Raw genomic sequence first — 21,964 nt, forward strand, 5'->3', positions numbered from 1 at the left:
TAAGTAATGGTGCAGCTGTTAGGTGTCTTCATTACATTTGGAGTGTTTAGATCTCCACTTCATAGTATATACAGACACAGTGTTTGTATACATATAACTTGGTGTTAGTTTAAAATCGTAGAGGGCACGTGGTGAACTCAGTGATGTTAAATTCAACATTTTAAATGCAGTCCAAAACTACAGTTTGGGAGGTGCATGATTATAATTCCCCAAATTACAATGGAAAGATATATTACCTCACTCACTGGCCCTGCCCAAATGCTTATGGTCTGAGAACCGTTTTTATACACTGACTTACCAAACTTCTGCTTGGGGGTAACGCATGGCAAAACGTGGACTCCTTCACCAGCAATCTGGCATTTCTTCTGTTTCAAATAATAATTCCAGCCTCTCCATTCGTCTTATTAAATTAGCCTCCTAAAGAGTGTCTCCTCAACAGCTGCCAGAATGTTTGCTTACTTCTCACTTTCATTCCAAAAAAAAAAGCGGTTTTATCGAATGATTCACCTTACCATCGAATCTTTCAGACACTAATTTAAAGAAATTCATTATTATTTTTAGACCAAAACCACTGAAAACATTATTGTTTTTGGTTTAGCAATAATACATTTTTTTTTTTTACTTTAATAAAACCAGATACTTTAGAGGTTACCATTTTTATAGCAATCTTAAAGCATAACAATCCCATTATTTGGCCAATCCAGAGCTTTGTTTATTACTCTCCATTATTCGCTTCACTTCTAACTAGGCCATATTCCAATGCTACTCAACTTGAACTATGAAGAGTTCTCAACAGCATGAACTTGCGTCAGATACTTACTTCTCTATAAATCTCTCAGCCGGCCAAAGGATCCGAGAAACAAATATTTGTTTTAAAGCACTTTTAAGCAGTTTTTCCAAATCCTACACATAAACAATTCACACGCTAGCAAATTTGCACAAGTTTAACATCTACTCAATGCAGCTGCAGTTAACACACAAAAAACAAAAGCTTTTTGCAACTTTCATTCCCTTGATAACAGTCATTGCACCTTCAGCATACCTGCATTGTTTTCATGTTTCTTTCTTTCTTTCTTTCTTTCTTTCTTTCTTTCTTTCTTTCTTTCTTTCTTTTGTTTTTTCTTGCTTGGGCCAGTTAAGTAAAAGAAGTAAAATTTTAAAATGATAGTCAAAATACATTAACGAAACGAAAAAAGTTGTATTTATTTTATTTTTTGTTTTAAATAACGTGAAATAACTACGTCAAATGAAATTTAAATAAAGTGTTTGATTATAAAGTTATTTTAGATTCCATTACCTTTCATTTTGAGGACAAAAAAATAAAAAAATAGTTAACAACTTTTGCATTTCACAGAAGTCGCAAAGTCTAAAATGACATTAGGGGCCAGATTAACTAACAAAATAGTTAAAATAGTACTGCCAGGATTTACTAAAGACGCCAGTGAAGAATTAGTGCTGAAAAGGCATGGACACATTTTTTATTTGCGCCTGAACTGGAAATCAAATTTGAATTAAAAAAAAAAATGATTATGCATTTGTAGAAGTTTCCCTTTCAGACACAAAATTTATGGGAGGAGAGTATTAAAATGGATCTAATGTTTGTGCTCCAAAAAGCAAATGTCTCCAAGCAGGCGGTATTTGGGCTGCTCATGGTTAATTGCATTGGTCCTTATGGAAATGATCTAGCTGCATCTGTGTTCGTTAATGTGTGCTTTGTCAGTAAATCATCGGCGCTTTTATGGAATTGTGTTCTAACACTAATTTGCCATATTTAATAAATCTAGGCATTAAATGAGTTTTAATTTTTGGATGAACGGTTTCTTTAAATAAGTCAGTAGCGTCACTGCTTTTTAGCTAGTTGCTCCTCTTCACAACAAAAATTTCTACAATACTTCAAGACTTCCAAGCGAGACATTCTTAATAATTAGACATATTACTACAAACATGTGAATGCATTAGTCTTTTTTTTTTTTTTTTGCAATTATTTTGAACCATGCTCAGCCTTAAATCAGTATTGGGGAAAAGAAAGAACTCAAGGTTCTGTGGGACATGCTGTTCATCGGTGGGTATTTAAGCATCAACTGCAATTCAACAGTACACTCCAGCAGGCCTGTGTGTGTTTAGTGTGGGTGTTGATGCTGACAGGGCTCATTAAGTTGACATCAGCAAAAACTAGGGAGGCTTTTACGCTGCAGATGAACCTGCATGTTGTTCTTCAATTAAATCCTGGTAAGGAATGCCGTAGCAGGAGTTCACCACGTCCCCCTGCTCACGTCATTTCACCGCTGCAGGAACTTCCCCAATCCAGCATCTCTTCAGTTCCTCGCTGACCCTGTCTTCCTCAGTGTGACTCTCTCCATTATTATGCAATGCGTTTGCAAGCTCTGTCTTGATCTGCAGCAGCTCATGTTATCGTTGTGACTCCCTTGGACATGAGGCCCAGACTAAATATTTTCACAAAAAGCATGTGAGACGTCTTAAAGAACTCCAACTGGCCTTTAGGATTAAGGAGCGGCATTCAAGGGTAGTAAAAGCCGTGGGTAGGGTCAGTCCAGCAGAGTAGGTGCGTCCAGTCCTGAGAGAATGGGTTTGGATATCTGCCCTAATTTCACATATGAATCTTTTGGAGCTTGGCTTTTTATTTGGAGTGCAGCTGTGTGCAATATGCTCGCTGATACTCGTGGTGTGAATTATCTAAGTGTGTCCTCCGCTATGTGTCAGAAACTATCAGGCCCTTTATGAAGACATAATACGCTCAGACTTAGACTGTTGGACAAGGTAACAGATAAACCTGGGGGACAGACCTTGGCTGGAGTGAGGTTTTCAATGCAAAAATCGTTTATTAAAAAATAGAGCAGGAGACTGATGCATGAGCTCTTGGACAATGTGTCCATGACACAGATAGTATCAAATCAAAATTCTAAGTAAATATACACTGATTTTCATTTAATTATGTGTTTATTCACTCATGCTTTGTACATTTTTGTGGCTCCTCATATAAGAATATTAAAATCTGAATTCATTTCTTACTCATTTTGTCTGTCTGATTTAAACAGTCAACAAAACAGTAACAGCTTTGTGTAAACATGCCGTTGTTATGGTCAGATCAATTTTCTGTTATTTACAGTTAACTATGAACACATAAAACTGCGACCAGCTGTGATTATTAGAACTAGAAATGTTCTAAATAAAATTACTCAAATTTCAGAGGATTTCTTTATTTGGCTGTCGAAATGCAATAATCCACTTTTGGTGAAAACATGCTTTCAAAACAACCTGTGGAAAGGCACAAATCAAGAATATGGATATAAAACGTTCCAATAGCATAATATGAGATGAAATACAGTTGAGATAAAAACCGTATTGATTCACTCTTCCTTTAGGAAACTTATCAGAGAGACTCCTAGAAACTTTTAAGGGAAAAAAACTGGTTTGATCAATATCAGAAGCATTCCAAAGATCCAGACTGTATGAAATTTGTGAAATAATAATAAAAAAAAATAAAAACAATAAAGAGAGAGAGCGAGAGAGTTCCATGAACTGGAAAGTCATGATCCACTTGAGCTCCTAATTTTTTTGCAATTTTTTATCTCTAGAGTGAAGCAGGCCTAACAAAACAGATATCAAATCAAAGAAAAAGTGAGAGGAATATTAAAGTGACCGTGATAGCTGTGAATTTGTTTGCTTTTTCTTCAAAAAGGCAACTAAAGAGCACTGAAACAAGAGCAATCTGGAGGAAAACTGGATAAAGCAGAAGATACTGGAATCAGTTCCCATCCAAATAACAAGCAACACTGAATCTCCATCTACACTGAAATTTTAAGACTAAAAACTAAAGTTGTTTTAGTTAAGTTGAAATATAGTAAAGTATAGAAAACTAGTCTGACAGAGTGAGAGAGAACTCAACGCAACTTGAACGTTTTTTTTTTATTTTTTTATTAAAATTTCAGCATTAAAAATTCTCATTCAAAGGTTCAAAATCTCACCACCAAGGTAAACTGAGGTTTAAGATTAATGTCCTTGAATGACCCGGTTAAAGATGCAACCTTAATCCACCTATCCAGAGTGACTTTAAAAGGATTCTTTGATTACGTTTGGGAAAAAAAGCTCTAACCCTAATGGCACAACATTGGTAAAGATGCAACCACATGACTTTAATATAAGCAAAAGATGCTACCATTTACATTGAATAATATTAATCACTGCATAATTTGGATTATACTTTCTGTAAAGCGGTTTCTAGATCAGCTAAATGCATATACTAATGTGCTGTCAAATAAAATGACGCTGTTACTCTTGTACATAATATTTGTGTAGATTAGATTGGGTTACATGCACTGTTGGTAATTGGTACCTAATTTAATCTATAAAAAATGTATTTGTTTTTGGGTTCTTCAGTGATATTAAATCATTTTTTGACTCGAATGAAATCAATTAACTTAGTTGTTACCATTTTAGGTTACCTTTTTCAGTGTGTTTGTTGAAGTATATGGTAATGGATTCTACTTAAGTGACTATGGGAGCATTACAGAGCCATTAAACATACAACAGTAGTTTGAAACATGATGTAGTTTCTCTTAATATGTGAACACTTGCAAAGTTTTGTTCTTTAGGTTATCAGCATGCGAGGCAGTGTCTACACAGTGCCCTCTATGGGCGAAACCTGTTCTGCGCAAACAAATGAGTTCATAAATTCCCTTATGAACACACTATTTCTCTTCTATTCTAACATAAGATCATTTACTCTCACTAGAGTCAAAGAAAAGCAACAAAGATCTCACTGGAGGCATGGTTTTGGCTTTTGTCTGTTGGGTCACTCCTAAGATATTCAGTCGATGCCCCCAAACATGCTTATTAAAGTTTTACTAAAAGCTAATTCATTATATGAAATGTGTTTTTCTCCAGGATGACATTTAATCAATGAATACCTAGTTCTGTTTTTGTGCCAAAGCATGAGTGCATGGTTTACAAGTTTAACAGGCCAAGAAGTTCCACAGTGAGAAACAGCGGTGGGTCACCCGCCCTGTTACACTTATCACTCGAGGATCAAGTTAGCGAGGATAAGGACAGGGTATAAAGAGAAGGAGACTTTAAGTGGCTGGCAACCATAGTAACAGAGTAAAGTGTCTGACTCTGAGCGCTGTGGGAGAGAAGGCCGTGACCCATCTGTGGCAGGGAACATGGGGAATGAGTATTTTATTTGTGTGTGTGAGAAAGAGGTCATGGTGAATTTGAAGGGAAATTAAACCATGTCTAAATCTCCCATCCTTCTATTGGGGCGCCATCCTTGAGTCTTCACGTACCAGCTGACTGAATTAGATTTTCTCAGCAGCTGTACTCATGGGAACTTGGAAGCCCCTGTACCACCCCCTGCCACTTCCTACGGCCCGCAGGGGAGTAAACATCAGCTCATATTTTCATTCATCCACATGGATTTCTTTTTTTCTTTCTGCAGGTTTCAAAATATGACAGGACTGCCAAGCACAGGTATCTGTGACCGGCGAGCACATGAGTGACAGGCACATTTGTCAAAATGAAAAACATTTTCATGTTTACACGTATTTATACGCGCAAATATAAATTAGGCATCATTCATAACGCATGTGAACCTGTAATATTAGAAGTCTGTAAATATTATTGTGGTAGTTTAAATGTTTGTCGTAGGGATAAACATTTAACATTTAAACATGTTAAATGTTTATTCCAGTGTAATGCCTTTACGGTTAACTAACGGTTTGTCTAACCTCTGCGTGACATACTTCAACCTTATATAAAGTTATATTTTTACCTTTAAAACTATGAAAAGCAGATTTGATTTTGCTCCCAACACACTTTTCTTGTTTCTGTCAGCAGACAAAACTTATTTGCACACTTGAAAAACACCAGATAAGTTTGTTTTAGAATAATTCCACACAATTAACCTTCACAGGACTTCCTCATCCAGACTAACAGCCAATACAGGAACCTTCAAAATACTGCCAAATGCTAGATTTAATGAATAGTAAAAAAAATACACGAAACATTTCTGTACTAACGGTCTTTTGTGGATGGATCTTACCGAGAGACATAATTGGTAACGCTTTACACTAAGGATCCGTTTGTTAACATTGGTTAACTACATTTGTTAACATGAACTAACAATGGAAAATATATCTAAAACATTTATTAATTTTGGTTAATTTTAAACTCAGCGTTTTGAATGCATTATTGAAGTCAAAAGTTGTGTCTGTTATTTAATTAACAAAGCTTTATAAATATTATAACAAATTGTTCATTGTTAGTATATGTTAGCTGATGCAATAACTAATGTTAACAAATGAGACCTTTTATGTCTAAAGTTGCTACCGAAAGAAGGACTAATGGTTAATTAGCATGAATCAACAATCATTAAGAGTCACATCCTTTCTTTTAGTAGGGCTACAAACTGGTCAGACCTGTACAAAAACCACTTGGAAGATACGTGAGGAAATGCATCTGAAAATTAATTTGCAATGCTTTCGCAAACCTATACATATTTTTGTACTATGTAAGAAGCTGAATAACTCACACGCAATGGGAATTATGCATAATTTCCCACCTTCTGAAGTCCTGCTGAAGTCAGTCAAGCCTTCGCATTGGAGCATCATAATTACGTCGACTCAGGCTGTCCAATCAGCGCTCTCGCCGCCTGTGTGCCGATACTCTCAAGATCTGCAGCATTGAGCAGCAGAAGCGCTGAAAGACAGAGCGAGCGCAAAGTGACAAGACCTCCCCGTACCGCCAGATAACATCCACAACGATATGAGACAACAAAAGCCAAAGCAATAGCGGAAATAAGACGAGGAAAAGAAGGAAACGACTGCTGCAGTTCAACCAGGGATTGCCACTGGATCACTTTATACCGGCACATGTAACGTCTTGCTCTTGATGATAATCATATGCGCAGAAGCCGTTCTCTGGCCCTATAGTCACGCGTGCAGAGTGGAGGTTGCGCTTGGAAGTGTACGAAACTTTTTTTCTATTATTTTGTTTTGCCTGTGACGTTTTGGAATCAGATTTATTAGACGTCGACTTTCCGTTATACTGTGGATTTTAAAAGCGAAAAAGGAGGACCAATATAGTGTGGATTTTCTCCGCTTTCTTTTCTTTATTATTCTTTTATTTGACTGTTGTTGCTGTTATTTATATTATTATATTGTCCTGAGGAGCGCTAGCGTTCAAGAAGTTCATTTTAGTGGAATCGACGCAGGTGCTTCGGTCCTGAAGGGCAGAATGGGATTGTTACTTTGACCCACGATATCACACTGTTCATTCATATTCAGCAGCTTCGCTTTTAATTGTTTTGAGAGCCAAAGACTGTTCAGTGACGCTCGCCGCAACACACCACTGGAATTACAATCATGAACTTTGTTGTCTATTCGATACAATTATTTTTTGCGGCTCTCCTTCATCTGTCTGCTGTAAAGGTAAGAGCTTTGTAATTTGGTCGGTTTGAAATAAGATAAATTATGGAAGGATCAACCATTAATTTTTTATCAATGTGGAAATGGTCAGATTACACCGAAATGCATTTGTCCAGTGCAATTACACCTGAAGTTTCACGTGGAATTTTCTGCTTAAAAGTTACTGCTTAAAGGAATACAGTTTTGTCAGGAATATGTATCAACTAGTTTCTATCCTCATAAGTAAAGGGATTTAATCTCAGTTAGGGATTTATAAACGATAAGCAAATTTCCAGTTGAAGCAGTTCTGTTAGATATAAAACTGACTACGTGCTCTAACGGGAGTACACATACGGGTTATTCTGTTCTGTTCAATCAGACGGGAATATTTTATTAGTAATACTATGAATACAGACACAACATTGACTCGATGCATTTTATTAGTGCTCGCGATACCTCAAGACTTAAAATACTGCAACCAGCTGCTCTCTTAACGAGAATAATGACAAGATATTACCTGGACGCCTTCGTTTCTTTGTCTCCCGCCTAATTAATTCATTTTACTTGAGTCGTGATATGGCCAAGCACGTAGCACTATGTTTGATGTCGTGAAACATATTGGTATGAGGTAAACTGCCATCGTTTGTTTGTTTGTTGGTTGGTTGGTCGTCATTGTCCCAATGTTGGATGCAGAATATGAAAATTGTCCGCTCAGATTTGAAGCAGATGGTCTGAGAGGCAAACCGGCGAGATTCTCACGCAACACCGAGAGCTGTTGCGCCAGTCCACGCCACCTGCAGTAACGCGACCAACCAGCAACCGATCACGCACTCTCTCGCCAGCGAGACTAATCTGTAGGCGGGAAAAGAGAATAGTCTGAATTGTAGCAGGAGAATCATTGGCTCTCTGCAGCCGCCTTGAATGACAAATGAACTCCCTTACTAAGATTTTAGAAAATGAAATTCCATTAAAAAACAAAGGAAGATTATAAGAAATTTTACATCCTGAAAAACAATCTAAAATTGCTTTTTGAAAGCATTCAAACTCCCTTACTAGATTTTGAAAACCCTCTGGTTTTTAAGGGTCCGGGGCCCACTAGAGGGCCTCAGCAAACTTCCAAAGACCACAGAATGACTTAAAATGATTTAAAATGAGTCTAAATGAAAGTAACTTAAATACAATTCTAAAAAGGGTACGGTTGGGAATATTTGCGATTATAGGGCTCCTCACATTGGATCGTAGTTATGTCCAAGCTGCTTATATATGCTCTATAGGGGTAGATAAGGAGCAAACACGGATATAAACCCATGTTAAAGGGTAGAGCAGTTGTAGTTTCAAAGGACTAGTCCCAGTGACAAGCTGTTGTACACTCTAAAGTTTTAATTTTTTATATTTCCTCATCATATTTCTTGCTTTTTCTACCTTCAACAGCTGTTGATTTTACTAAAGGACATATGGTTCTCAAATCTAATGGAATCATGAAATAACCTGTTGTTTATTATGTATTGAGGCTGCAAGTTTATGATAATTAAAAGCTTGGAAAACAAATATTAAACCCAAATATCGCTGCCTTTGGCCAAAGGGAGTCAAAAAGGTTGAGAATGACAACTTTAAACTCCTTTACTAAGAGTCCAAAATCCTTACTTAAATATTAAGGATCCAATTCTAGATTTTAAGCCATGTATAGTGTAAATAAAGATGGCTGTGCAAAACTCCCTTTTGAGAGTTTCCCAAGCATTACTATTGGTTTGTTTCAGTGGTGTGCAACAAAAGTCAGATTTAACTTGGTTAATGTGTCCTGTGACTTACAGTTGTTGCTTTTCTGACTTTATAGGCTGCCCACATACCCAAAGACGGGTTGAAGAGCAAAAATGACGGTAAGTCATTTTGTTGGTAAATGTTGAAGCATGTATGATTTGAAAAAAATGTTTTGGAAATGGGGTTAAGAGTCCAGCACCACCCGGAGGATGCATATGTAATGACATTCTCAAGGCAAATTTTAAACTGAAAGTGGTTTTATCCCAGTTCTGATGCAGGTAATGAGCCTACGTAATTCATCCAGTACTGGGTGTTTGTAGTTCTCTTTTGTTATGCAACAGCATTTCTCCTTAATCAGTTTAATATCACGCTAAGCCTGCAATTATATAAATATTTGCTTGGACACTCCAGATTAGAAGTCAGGACATATTTCCCACCCTCATTAGGATCGTCAAAGTGAATAATTCATTCCACCTGCAAGCAACCTTGTGTGGAGTCATTGACCATGGCTGTGTTTATTTATTAACAAAGATTGCATGATTTATTCCTGATTTGTCCTCAAGGTCAAAATTATTTGTTAGCAGTGGACCTGGTTGTTTGTATAGAGTCCCTGTTACGTTTTCTAGGGGGACGTGTATTGTTATTTTTACGTCATTCCCAATCTGCTTCCATTCATAAACACTTTCCCACACTGTAGAGCTCCTATGCTAGAAGGTTTTGCTTTGCATTAAATGAACATATTGCATCTTGGTTAGCAGTAGTCAGTTTATATTTGCCTAATAGGAAACAGAAGTACACTTTAACTGTCTAAGAGTTCAATCAAAGCAGGCCAAGTAAATAACAATATGAGATACAGACATCATGGCCATAAATGAAGAAATGCCATGATAGGGCACTGGTAGAAATGTGGCTGGTACCACCAACTAATTACTAGCAATTACTGACTTTATCATGATCAGCCTCATGAATACAGTTGTTTGGTTTTCTTGCATGGCTCTGGGGCACTGACAGATTCATGGGTGGCAGGGAGTGTCACACAGGGTGGGCTTCTGATGGAGGTCAGGTGTCTGCAGTGAAGCCTGGCGCCACACTGCCTAAGGTCACGCTTTTCCCTGGCAGTCTGCGGGTCATGAGGCACTGGGGTCAGAATGAATGATGTGAAGCCAGTTTAAGGAGGTGTACAGATTAGGCTAGACGTGCAACTGGGGCACATGTGCTGGTGTGTTTGCCTCAACATGTGTGACATGCCTTTTTTGCCCTCTTGGGCAAAGTCCCCAGTGAGCAGAACAGGCCTGTGTGAGGTGTTATACCATGGGTCTGACTTTAATGGCGGGCCTTGCTCAAGAAGTAGTAGATTTTGTAAAAAAATGGAAATTATTTAATCGTTCTAATTTGATTCCAAAACCTGTGTGCTGTTATTTTTGTCCATGTAACGCAAAAGGGGAAGAATCTTCACGCCGCTCTTTTCATAGTTACCATGACTGCTGTCTTTAAAAAGTAAAAAAGTTGCAATTTAGTCAAATTATAATATAGTAACATTAAATGTAACAGGTTAAAAGCATAATCACGTACTTTACATTTGGTTGAGTATATAAGTTAACACATTAACATAAGTGTATTTTTTTAAAGCACAACAAAAGATTAATAAAACAATGTTTTAAAATGTACTTCAAGGTACTTCAATGTGGCATTATTACACACTCAAGTGTGTTAAGAAACAGTCATGAAAATTGCCTTTAATTGCATTGATATTAAATTTATTATATTAAACATACAGTTAAGAAATACTTTTAAGATTTGTACACTATAAGTGCACTTCTTTTTCACAAGGGTCAAAACTTCTGAAATAGCTTTTATGATAGCTTTGTGTGAGAGACTCAGTCATGGTCATTACGAACTGTCATTACATAGAAAAGAGCTGCATGAAGCTTCTTCAAAAATTCTGTTTTTGTGTTTCACAGAAAAAAATAACAGCATACAGGTTTGGAACGACATGACGGTAAGTAAATAATGATAAAACCTAATGTGAAAAAAAGAAATCATCAGTATGATAGTGACTGAACTCTCACTTTGCTCCCTCTTTAGTGATTCCCTTCATGGAGGTGTACAAAAAGAGTGCGTGTAAGACACGAGAGATGCTGGTAGACATCATTCAGGAGTATCCCGATGAGATCGAGCACACCTACATCCCATCCTGTGTGGTTCTCATGCGCTGTGCAGGCTGCTGCAACGACGAAGCGCTCGAGTGCGTCCCTACAGAGACGCGCAACGTCACCATGGAGGTGAGACTGGTTCAATCCAGCGTGTGCAATCCTTCGCCTTGCTTCCTATGACTTCATACTTGCCCAATATGGGGACAGTGAGGCGGTGTTAACTGGCATGTCAGCTATGTTGTTTACCGCTGTACACTGTGTTTACACCCCGTTTATGTGGCTGAAGTTGCTCTTGGCCACAGCTGAGGCCTGGTCTTGTGATTTATTCAACAGTGCATAAAATACAATCATATATCTAATACAGTCTTTTTTTTTGTACATTCCTGTAGGTACTGCGAGTCAAACAGCGTGTATCGCAGCATAATTTTCAACTGAGTTTCACAGAACACACCAAGTGTGAATGCAGGTACGTCTCTAAAACTAAGATTAATTTTTAAGCGTCTTTAAGAAACAGTCAACTCCAAGATGTAAACTGTCCATTATTTCCAAAGTTTAGTCAATTGTTGTTCTCTATGCTGTTATTTGTTCTGTGGGAACACAAAATCTTCAATAATTCAATACAAATAATAATATTTATCTACGGTTTCATGAAGAACTTTTAACATCCATGAAAACTTTTAATTGGACAAAAGGTTCTTTATAATCTGTTATGACATATACTGTATAATGGCACTGCATTTGCTTGAAAATATGGTACTGTGTTGAAGAGCTGCTTAAAGGTTCTTCAAAATTATTTTTGTGTTCCAGAGAAAAAAAGAACATTAAGAGCGATTAATAGTGACGTAAAATTCTTCATTCTAATTTTGTGTGACCTGCTCCTTCCAATTATGAAATGTGATTTAATCCTCTGTTGCATCTGTTTTTGTTTTTTTTTTTCAGGCAAAAGGTAGAAGTCAAATCAAAGAAAGAAAAGTAAGTTGATATTTTTGTGTTATTATTATTTCTTATGTCAAGTTTTTGGGTTATTTTAAGATAAAAGATGTTTCTGAAACAGCCAATTTGTCCATTTTGGGATTTGGTTAGGATTCATTTGTTGACAGTGTGGACGGTTCTAGATGGTGCAGGGCATTTCTAAACACACGGCTAAGAATTGCAATGCCTGGGTTGATTGACCAGCGATGAGAAGCAGCCAGCCGGACACTATGTTAGCAGTTAGCACAGTTAGCACTTAGCAGTCAGACTTTTAGCAGGAAAGCTCAAGTGTTGGAGATGCAGTATAGCGCTAGTCGCACGCCTGGACTGACCAACCAAATTGAGAGCGTAACATACTTTTAGGAATGCGTTCCAGTTGGAGCTAGTCATTCAGACTTGATTAGTCAGTGGGTCAATGTGTTTATATTTTGTACATGACTCACAGCAAGTGCAGCTTCAGCAGTCTTTGCTGTCTGTATGTGAGTGGAGCGAATGTGGTGGATGTGGGTGAGAAATGAAAGTATGCATATCTACATCATTGCCAGACTCATGCTGCTTGCTTTGTCATAACTGGTGCATCCCATTTGCTTATTGTTCAACGCTAGCTTAGGGTGTTTCACAAGAACTTTGTCTTGTGTGAGAGCACTCTAAATGAACTCAGATGTTCACAGAGCCAGCGCTGCTCGCTTTGTAAACACACGGCACCCTGAGTTTACTTTATTTTCACTTATATGTAATTCCAAATATAAAGTTCCAGGAAATTCAGCTCGCAGCGCCTCAAAGTCATCTGGACACTGTCTTTGTTAATTAAATAAAAAGAAATATATCGTTAGGTTCAAATGTGCACATGTCTGCGGTGCTATCAATCTGCACCCCTTAAAAAAAAAATCAATAATGAGATAATTAGTAATCTTAAACTGCTATTTTAGCTGAATAAAAATGACAAAAGCACAATGAATGTATTACAAATGTAATACATGTAAAATGTAACCCTAATTTAGTTCAAAATATTATCAAAAATGATAATAGTATATCAGTGATTCCACAATGACTCTGTCTAGACTTTCAGCACTCCCTCTACTGGATCGCAATTGCCACTAAAAGTTCACAAGTATCGTCCTAGCATTATAAAGAAATAAATGACTACTTATTAAATGTAATGAAACCATAGTATCATTATGATGCTTAATTGTTTGCTAATTTTGGCACATATATATTGTGAGAATTTAACATATCGCCCAGTTTACGACCACAGCCGTCCAAACTCTCACAGCACGCCTTGACACACCCACAACCCCGTTTCCCCACAACAAAGCTAATAAAGTGAAACACTTGACTGTTCTCACACCCAAACAGTAAAATCGACTTCCACTAAATGTTACAACAGCCGAATCCCTCCTAATCCTCAGGCGCAAGACTCACTGCTTTCAACAGGAATTAATCATGACACAACACCCAAAACAAAACCTGCTTTTTCTTTTATTTGTGTTGGACGTCTTTTTATAGCTAGTGCATCTCTATTTCTGGCAGATAACCATTCATAATTTAATGCTTGCCATTGCTGAACATGGCAGTATCATAAAGAAAAAAGTCATTGTGCAAGTCATTTTGAATAAAAGCATGTGCTGAACGCTAAATCTGTGCCCTCTGAAAACTTTGCAGTGACAAAACACTTGCATGATTGTTTCTTGCTCATATTTTTAAGGATTTGATTATGCATTCAGCTCAGTTTAGCACATCGGACCATTATTGTTATTACAGAAATGTGCAAAAGTCAGCAGATTCTGGTTTTCCCACCTGTAGTAAATTGACTGCTATGCACAGCCTTGATCGGTTGATCGCTTTTTTAAAAGGTTGACAACATGAATGTGACAAAATATTAAAATAATATCATTTACTAATAGCAATAATCACAATAAACCATTCACCCGCCAAGTAATATGCCTTCAAATCTAATTTTAGGGCAACAAGTCGAGCGTTGAGCTGGTCAGGTGTGCGCCAGGCCTCTCTGAGGTTTTACAGCCCACAGTGCTTGTGTAAAAGCCTGGATTGCTCCGAATATATCTCTTAAGAGCCCTGACCTGCCGATAACGGAGTCTTTTATTGGATCGTTTCAGTTTTTCTTTTGAGGCGAGGCTCTGGCGCTTTATGGCAGCTGTAAGATGGTGTCTGTGAAGACCACCCGCCGCTCTCCTCACACCGCAGTTGCTCAAGTCTGACCCTTGCCTGCTTCCCCTCACTAATCATAGTAACAAGTGTCTGTCATTAACCTACTTTTATTTTTAGCCTTTTAAATAGTAGGCGATCCTGAGACGGAGGTTATTGTTGGTTACCGTGAGCGGTTTCACAAACTCATTTAGCGCTATTGTGTCTTAAAGGGATAGTTCACCTTAAATGAGACTCACCTTGAAGTTGTTCCAAACCTATATGCATTTCTTTCTTCTAATGAACACAAAAGAAGCTATTTTGAAGAATGTGAGTAATCAAATACTTTCTGGTCCCCATTGACTTCCGTAGTATTTTTTCCACTCTATGGAAGTCAGTGGGGACCAGCGACTGTTTGGTTTCAAAAATACGATTTATTATTGCTGAATAAACCCAAATATGTTAATTTACACCAAGAAATCCTTATTTTATGAGTAAAATAGTAGGAATAAGTAACAACTGCAGTGCATATTAAAAAAAAAAACATGTTTCTTGCATCCACTAAAAATGCCTTGACACCAGTTGGTCAAATGTCATTTCAAAAAGGGCTCAGAAAAGGGAAGCCAGTGTTGATAAAAGCTCTGATATTTTGTCTAATGGAAAGACATTCATGGTTTTAGTGTGATGCACTCTTAAAAATAAAGGTGCTTTAAAATGCTCTTTACAGTGATGCCTTAGAAGAACCATTTTTGGTTCCACAAAGAACCATTCAGTCAAAGGTTCTTTAAAGAACCATCTATTTCTTATTTTTTTTATAATATGAAGAACCCTCTTTTGCCACAAAGAACCTTTTGTGAAACCTTTATGGAACCATTTAGACAAAAAGGTTCTTCTATGGCATCGTGAAGCACCTTTATTTTTAAGAGTGTAGGCTCAGGTCAGGGAATGTTCCCGGTTTAATTGGATGAGCGGCGGCTGTGTGCGTTTCTGCACCTATAGGTTAATGTGAGCGTACAGAGATAGATGGGGTTAGCTGAGAGGGCTAAATGAAATCCGTTGGTCATGGGGCTAAGCGCCGACTCTCTGCGTGTCGCCTCACTCAGCACGTAGGCAAGCGCTCATGCGGGGGGCGGGGAGCCCAGCGACTCTCGCTTCTGATTCACAAGCTCAAGTTCACCTCCTTGTACTTCGATCCTTACCTCTAAGCTCCTCAAACACACACACACACACACACACACACACACACAAATGCAACGGCTCAGTCCCTTCAGCTGCTTATTTGGACTGTAGAGTCTGCCATTGATTCTTCATGAGGACTGTCCCTGATGTGCTGCTCCTCGATTTAATTAGGGTTGTCACAATAGGACAATTTCAGTAGTCTATTCTAATACCAGTGTAATTTCACAATTCTCAATACAAATTTTGATGTCACAGCTAAAATGAAGTATGAATATTACTTTTAAATGGTAAATATTAATAAAATATAAAAAAAATGTTCAAAACATTGGCACATAGCCTTTGCATTACTGTTCAAAATTTAGAGGTTGGTACGATTTCTTAATGTTCTTAAAATTTCCTAATGCTTTTTAATGTTTAGGCTCACCAAGGCTGCATTTATTCGATCAAAAATACAGTAAAAACAGTTAAATATAATTACAATTTAAAGTAACTGTTATCTGTTGTAATACATTTTAAAATGTAATTTATGTTTGTGATCAAAGCTGAATTTTCAGCATCATTACTCCAGTCTTAAGTGTCACATGATTCTTCAGAAATCATTCCCAATCTTCAGTTTTATGAATTTTAATGCACCTTTTCTGAATAAAAGTGTTTATTCATAAAAACAATAATTGAATGGTAGTGTAAATATTAAAATAGTATTTATTCTTAAACAAAATTGTAATTAATTATTCATTAAATTAATACAAAATCTAAAAAGTATTGTTTACTACAATTTAGATTTTTTTAAATACATTTTTCAACTTGGTGCCAAAGTACTTTTGACATCCTTAGTGCTGATTGATCTTTCTCAGCATGACTGTCCGCAGCTTCATTTAGATCTCCTTTTCTTGCGTTATTTTCCTGTTTTGCAGAAAACCCAGAGTGGGGAGGGTTAAAAGCCGAAAGAGAGCGAGAGAGGGAGATTCGGGCGATCTCAGCGCCTCGGCTCACCTGCGCTCAAGCAGTATTTTGCTCTCAGTCATTGGCTTTATTTCAGGGCAGCTTGTTTGCTCTTTGTAATCTCACTTGTCCTGTCGGCTTAAAGCCCCAGTCTGCATTTATTTGTACTCAAATTCACACTGTTGGCCCACGGCCCGCAAAGAGGAAAGCAACCAAAGGTAAATGAACAGAGGTTGCATGGCTGTCTCTGTCATTATCGTACTAATGTGCCGCCACAGCTGGGATGACGTCATGCTCATGTGATCCCTCACCTGTATTTCGGCCCCTTTGATGTTCCTGAGAACGGCAGCTTGAATCGCTCGCCTGTAGATGGGCTCGTCTTTACTGCACTGAAAACAGTGAAATGACTGTCATTTATTTAAATTTAAAGTATATTGGTCTAATTGAAAATCTTTTTTGTTCAGTTCAAGACAAATAAACACTCCCCATAAGACAAATAAATAAATACATAAATAAAAGAAACAATAAAAATAGTAATTTGTGTGTTTTGATGTGCAGAGCACATACAGACTACACTCTTAAAAATAAAGGTGCTTCAAAAGGTTCTTCAAGCAATGACACAGAAGAACCATTTTTGGTTCCACAAAGAACCATTCAGTCAAAGGTTCTTTAAAGATCCATTTCTTGCTTATTTTTTTTATAATCTGAAGAACCTTTTCCTTTTTGTGAAACAGAAAGGTTCACAAAATGTTAAAGATTCTTTATGGAACCATTTAGACAAAAAGGTTCTTCTATGGCATCGTGAAGCACCTTTATTTTTAAGAGTGTAGACTTTTTATTTTGTATTATATTTTATTATTTTTAGTGCATAAAAGAAAACGATGCATACTGAAGTAAACTAAATTAAACACTGACTAACAAAATGTTATTAGTTTTACCGTAAGTGAAAATTCCACTTTCATATTACAGCTAGTTTTGCTTTTGTTTATTATGTTTTATTACATTGACTTTTAAGACCATTTTGGTTTATGTCTAAAGAAAAGATATTGATTAAGTATGCTATGTTTCTTATAATAAATCATGTTTTAGTTTGTGAATGTTTTTGTCTTTTTTTATTCATATTAAATAATTTCATATTTAAACCAAACCATGAATATAATATGAGAAAAAAACTAAAAATTTGTATTTGTTGGTCCAGAGTATTTTTTCCGCAATGTTAGTGCGATTACACAATTTAAAAAAAGCCACATTTTATAGATTATGTTCACTATTTTACAAATGATTAAAAAAAACTGCACTTCTATACTGTCAGGTTTCTGTAGTTGAACAAGCTACTTTAGCAGGCACTGCTTTTGCTTCAAACTGCTTTCATTTGTCTATATGTGATTGTGTGTACTGTATGTGAATGCAGTTGTCTGTCAGTCCAATAAGTGTTCCTGTCTGATTTCTGTGTTGCTGCTATTCACCGTGTCTCATGTGCGCTCACTGAAGGATGAATGAATGAGCTCATTATTCACTCTCATCACACACAATCTGCCACTAATGCTACCCGTCTTCAAAAAGGACCCTAATTTATGCAGTGAATGGAGGTGGTGTGTGATGGCGAGGTGCATGAGTGTGTGTTTCTGCGTTTGTGTGTCTCCAGCTCTCTGCCCAAATCACTAGTGCTTAGATGTCTCTCTGTCTCTCCCTTCTGCTTCCCTTGCAGCCACTGTGAGCCTTGTTCAGAGAGAAGAAAGCGCTTGTATGTGCAGGACCCCCTCACCTGTAAATGCTCCTGCAAATTCACACAATTGCAATGCAAGTCCAGACAACTTGAGTTAAATGAAAGAACTTGCAGGTTTGTCTATGAACAGTTACCATGTGCAACATGCATCTCATCCAGTCCCATCTGAAGATCTGAAATATGCATGCATATAGCGCTGCATGCATATAGCTTTCCCTTCTATATATGCATGGTGACGTAGTGCGTCTGTGTGTGTATGTGGTGTATGTGGTGTATTTGCTGTGAGTTACAATCTGATTTTGTAGTGTCAACCCTTTGGCGTTGAGCGTAGAAATTATTAACTGTCTACATGAACTTGTAGACATGAAGTTTGCTGGTATTCTGTCAGCAAGCAATATGATTTTGTGTTTTTGAGTAAACAGGCAGAGATCCTGCATTTGTATGTGTGTGTTTGTGAAGTGCAACTCACACATCCTGCTCTCAGTAATTCTTTTTTTTTATCTTTCATAATGGGTCAGAATTTAATTTGGTGTTATTGATTTTGCCATCCCGTGCAAAATCATGCCATTAGCTGTCCATGTTTCTGATACCTAATATTAGATGTCGTTGAATTATATATGTGAATATATAAGTGTGTCCATGCTGTTTGCTTCTCATCAACTGTCCCACTAATTTAAACTGTGATTGTATGTTAGCGTTCTGTATTTGTTGTCCAAATGTTAATGTTATGTTTTGTGGTGATCACAGCATACTTTGATCCTGTGGTCGTTTCACCCAAACCAACTTTTAACCCTATTAAAACATCCAACCTTTTAATATTTTTACGTAACTACATTATCACGAAACAATGAAATGCTTTTGAGCAGACTGCCAAAAAATACAAAATAACTACATTTAGTTTGCACTTAAAGAGAGACACTTTCATGACTGTTTCTGAACACACTTAAAGGGATAGTTCACCCAAAAATGAAAGTTTGATGTGTATCTGCTTACCCCCGGGGCATCCAAGATGTAGGTGACTTTGTTTCCTCAGCAGAACACAAACAAAGATTTTTTTTAACGAAAACCGATGCAGTCTGTCAGCCAAATAATGGGAGTGGATGGGCACCAAACCTTTAAAAGTAAACAAAAACATGCACAGACAAATCCATGTCCATTATATGACTGACAGACTGCACCGGTTTTCGTTAAAAATCTTCATTTGTGTTTTTCTGAGGAAACAAAGTCACCTACATCTTGGATGCCCTGGGGGTAAGCAGATAAACATCAAATTTTCATTTTTGGGTGAACTATCCCTTTAAGTACACTTTTTTTAAAAGTAATGTCAGTTTTTTTTTTTTTTTTAACATACTTTAAAATAGAATTTATTCCTGTGATGCTGAATTTTTATCAGCTGTTACTCCAGTCTTAAGTGTCACACGATCCTTCAGAAATCATTCTAATATGCTGATTTGTTATTAGAATGATCAATGTTGGATAATATCAACAGTTGTGCTGACAAATATTTTTTGGAACCTGTGATTTTTTTTTCAGGATTCTTTCACGAATAACAAGTTTAAAAAGTAGTGTTTATTCAAAATAATTTTTTTGACTATTAACCTAATAAATTGAACGGTAGTGTATATTACTCACAAAGGATATTACGAGTAATACTTTTAAAATATATTAAAGTACATTAAAGATTCACATGCTACTTTGTAAATAAATCAGGCAGTAGTGTGGGTAAACAGGCTTAACTCTGATTGGTTTGATGGGTGAAACACAGATCAATAAATGAATTTTGACATATAGCGTATCTCAAGCAGATCTCTAACCTGTCCATTGTTCTCTTTCAGATGTGAAAAACCAAGATGATTAGCGGTGCGCTGGGCAGAACACTGAATGAAGGAATTTTTTTTTACGGCACAGCACTTTTTAAACCTGAGGATGCATTCCCTGGACGAACTGCAAACACTACCCTGAACGAAAGACAGACAATAAAACGAGGGCAGGAGATATCATCCCGATGTATATTTTAAAGATATTAATATATGAATATATAGAATATATATTATATATATTCAATGACAATGGCAATGTGTGTCGCTGCTATCACCTACAAAGTAAAAAAGCAAAACGAAGACGCTGCTTGGCGTGTGAATGGGATATATTTCAGTGTCACTGCACCTGGGCCTGGGACTGGACAGAACGCAGTGAGGTAAAGCTTCACTGGATCGGCCCGCTGTGGACTCATATTTAAAGACTCGGATCGAATGTCCAAGACTTCACTAAGAGGTGCAAACGACAACCTCCAACCCTTGATATGAACAGCTACGGACTGTCAGTCAAAGGAGAGAGGAAGTGACATAATTATAACGATTCTTTCCGGAATGTTCGGAACAGTGGGTCCAGGCACGGGATACGAATGCGGAACTATCTCCTTCTGTGATGTCACTCTTGCAAGGGTGAAGTCTTAGTCAAAAAGACACCTGTACTGACTAACAACCAATAGGACTTGGTGTGATAATACTAAAGGGATATTACATGTATGTATATATGGACATTTAAAAGCGATAAATGTGACAAATCGATTCTGACTTTTGCCGAGGAACGGATTCCGTTCACCACGGTAGTAAACTCAACTCAAATATTTAAGGTTCATAACATTTCCAAAGCGAAATATTGCACACAACTTTAGGAACTGTTCGTTACCACACAATATCTGTGTATACATAAGTAATATCCCTTTGTGTAGTTCACTACATCTAATTTATAATGTTAGAATATGTTCAGTATTCTGTGTATTTAATTTGATATATTTATATGCAGTGTTATTGTTGATATTGTTTCGCTTTGTTTCCTATCGACATTGTCACCAATCTGAAAAACTGTGGACGGCTTTTTGAACGAAAGACAAAAGAGAGACACTTCAACATTCCTGAAAGCGCCTTTTCTTTTTAGTTTATTTGAACGTTTTTGTATCAGCGATCAGTTTGGTGGAGTTGCGAGACCTGCGGACGAGGTTTTGCGATCGAAAAACGAACATTCTCTTTGCGTGAAAGTGCCAGAAATTAGTTTTTTGTTTGTTTGTTTGCCATGTACAGCCACATTTTCAGTATATTTTCACAGTAATATATTTATTGGTGCTGTTAAATATTAACATCCTTTTGTGTTTTTAGTATAACTATTAAACATATTTATTTTCAAATGATATTGTTTTTTATTAAAGCAAAAATGGATTTCTGTTTGGCGAGTGTGCTGTTTTTGTCAGTCCACAATTTACTGTTGCACGCACTGACATTGTGTCCAAAATGTTGGTATGTTTATAAAAGAAAGAGTAAGTTATACACATGTACACTCAATGTAGGACAAAGCATTTGAACAAATAACATTTATATGTTAGGTCAAGAGGTTCTAAAGCAATAAACAAAATGCCTACTGTCACATATTCCATAAAAAATGTTTTATGAAACTACTCAGATGTGTTAAAAAAACACTAGGCTGAAATGTCACTTTAGACGCTGAGATGAAAAATACATAGACACTGCATGAAAATCACATTGTAATTGATTTTTTTCTCAAAGATCTCTGGAGAATTACCATCATTTACACACCCTCATGTCATTCCGACCTTGTGCTATTTTCTTTATTCTATGAAATAGCTTTTCTTTTCTTTATAACAATAGTGG

At 36.9% G+C, this 21,964-nt stretch overlaps 1 protein-coding gene across 4 annotated transcripts; it reads left to right on the forward strand.

Annotated features, from left to right (window-relative positions):
* The first annotated feature begins 6,465 nt into the window (after window positions 1–6,465).
* vegfaa (vascular endothelial growth factor Aa) lies at window positions 6,466–21,514 on the forward strand. Of its 4 annotated transcripts, none has more exons than XR_012356697.1 (7): window positions 6,467–7,445; window positions 9,256–9,298; window positions 11,265–11,461; window positions 11,722–11,798; window positions 12,272–12,304; window positions 16,543–16,788; window positions 18,279–18,415. XR_012356697.1 is itself a non-coding variant. In XM_073847430.1 (7 exons), exons 1-7 carry the CDS (start codon window positions 7,380–7,382, stop codon window positions 20,148–20,150), a joined length of 567 nt encoding a protein of 188 aa, XP_073703531.1. In that variant the 5' UTR covers window positions 6,468–7,379; the 3' UTR covers window positions 20,151–21,514. The 4 variants fall into 4 exon arrangements, 3 of the variants coding, with proteins under 3 accessions (XP_073703532.1, XP_073703531.1, XP_073703533.1); XM_073847430.1 differs by lacking the exon at window positions 16,543–16,788 and adding an exon at window positions 20,132–21,514 and having other exon boundaries at window positions 6,468–7,445; window positions 18,279–18,410; XM_073847431.1 differs by lacking the exon at window positions 18,279–18,415 and having other exon boundaries at window positions 6,466–7,445; window positions 16,543–17,607.
* The last annotated feature ends 450 nt before the right edge of the window (window positions 21,515–21,964 follow it).

Source organism: Garra rufa, chromosome 9 (genome assembly GCF_049309525.1).
Source record: "Garra rufa chromosome 9, GarRuf1.0, whole genome shotgun sequence".
Classification (NCBI taxonomy): domain Eukaryota; kingdom Metazoa; phylum Chordata; class Actinopteri; order Cypriniformes; family Cyprinidae; genus Garra; species Garra rufa.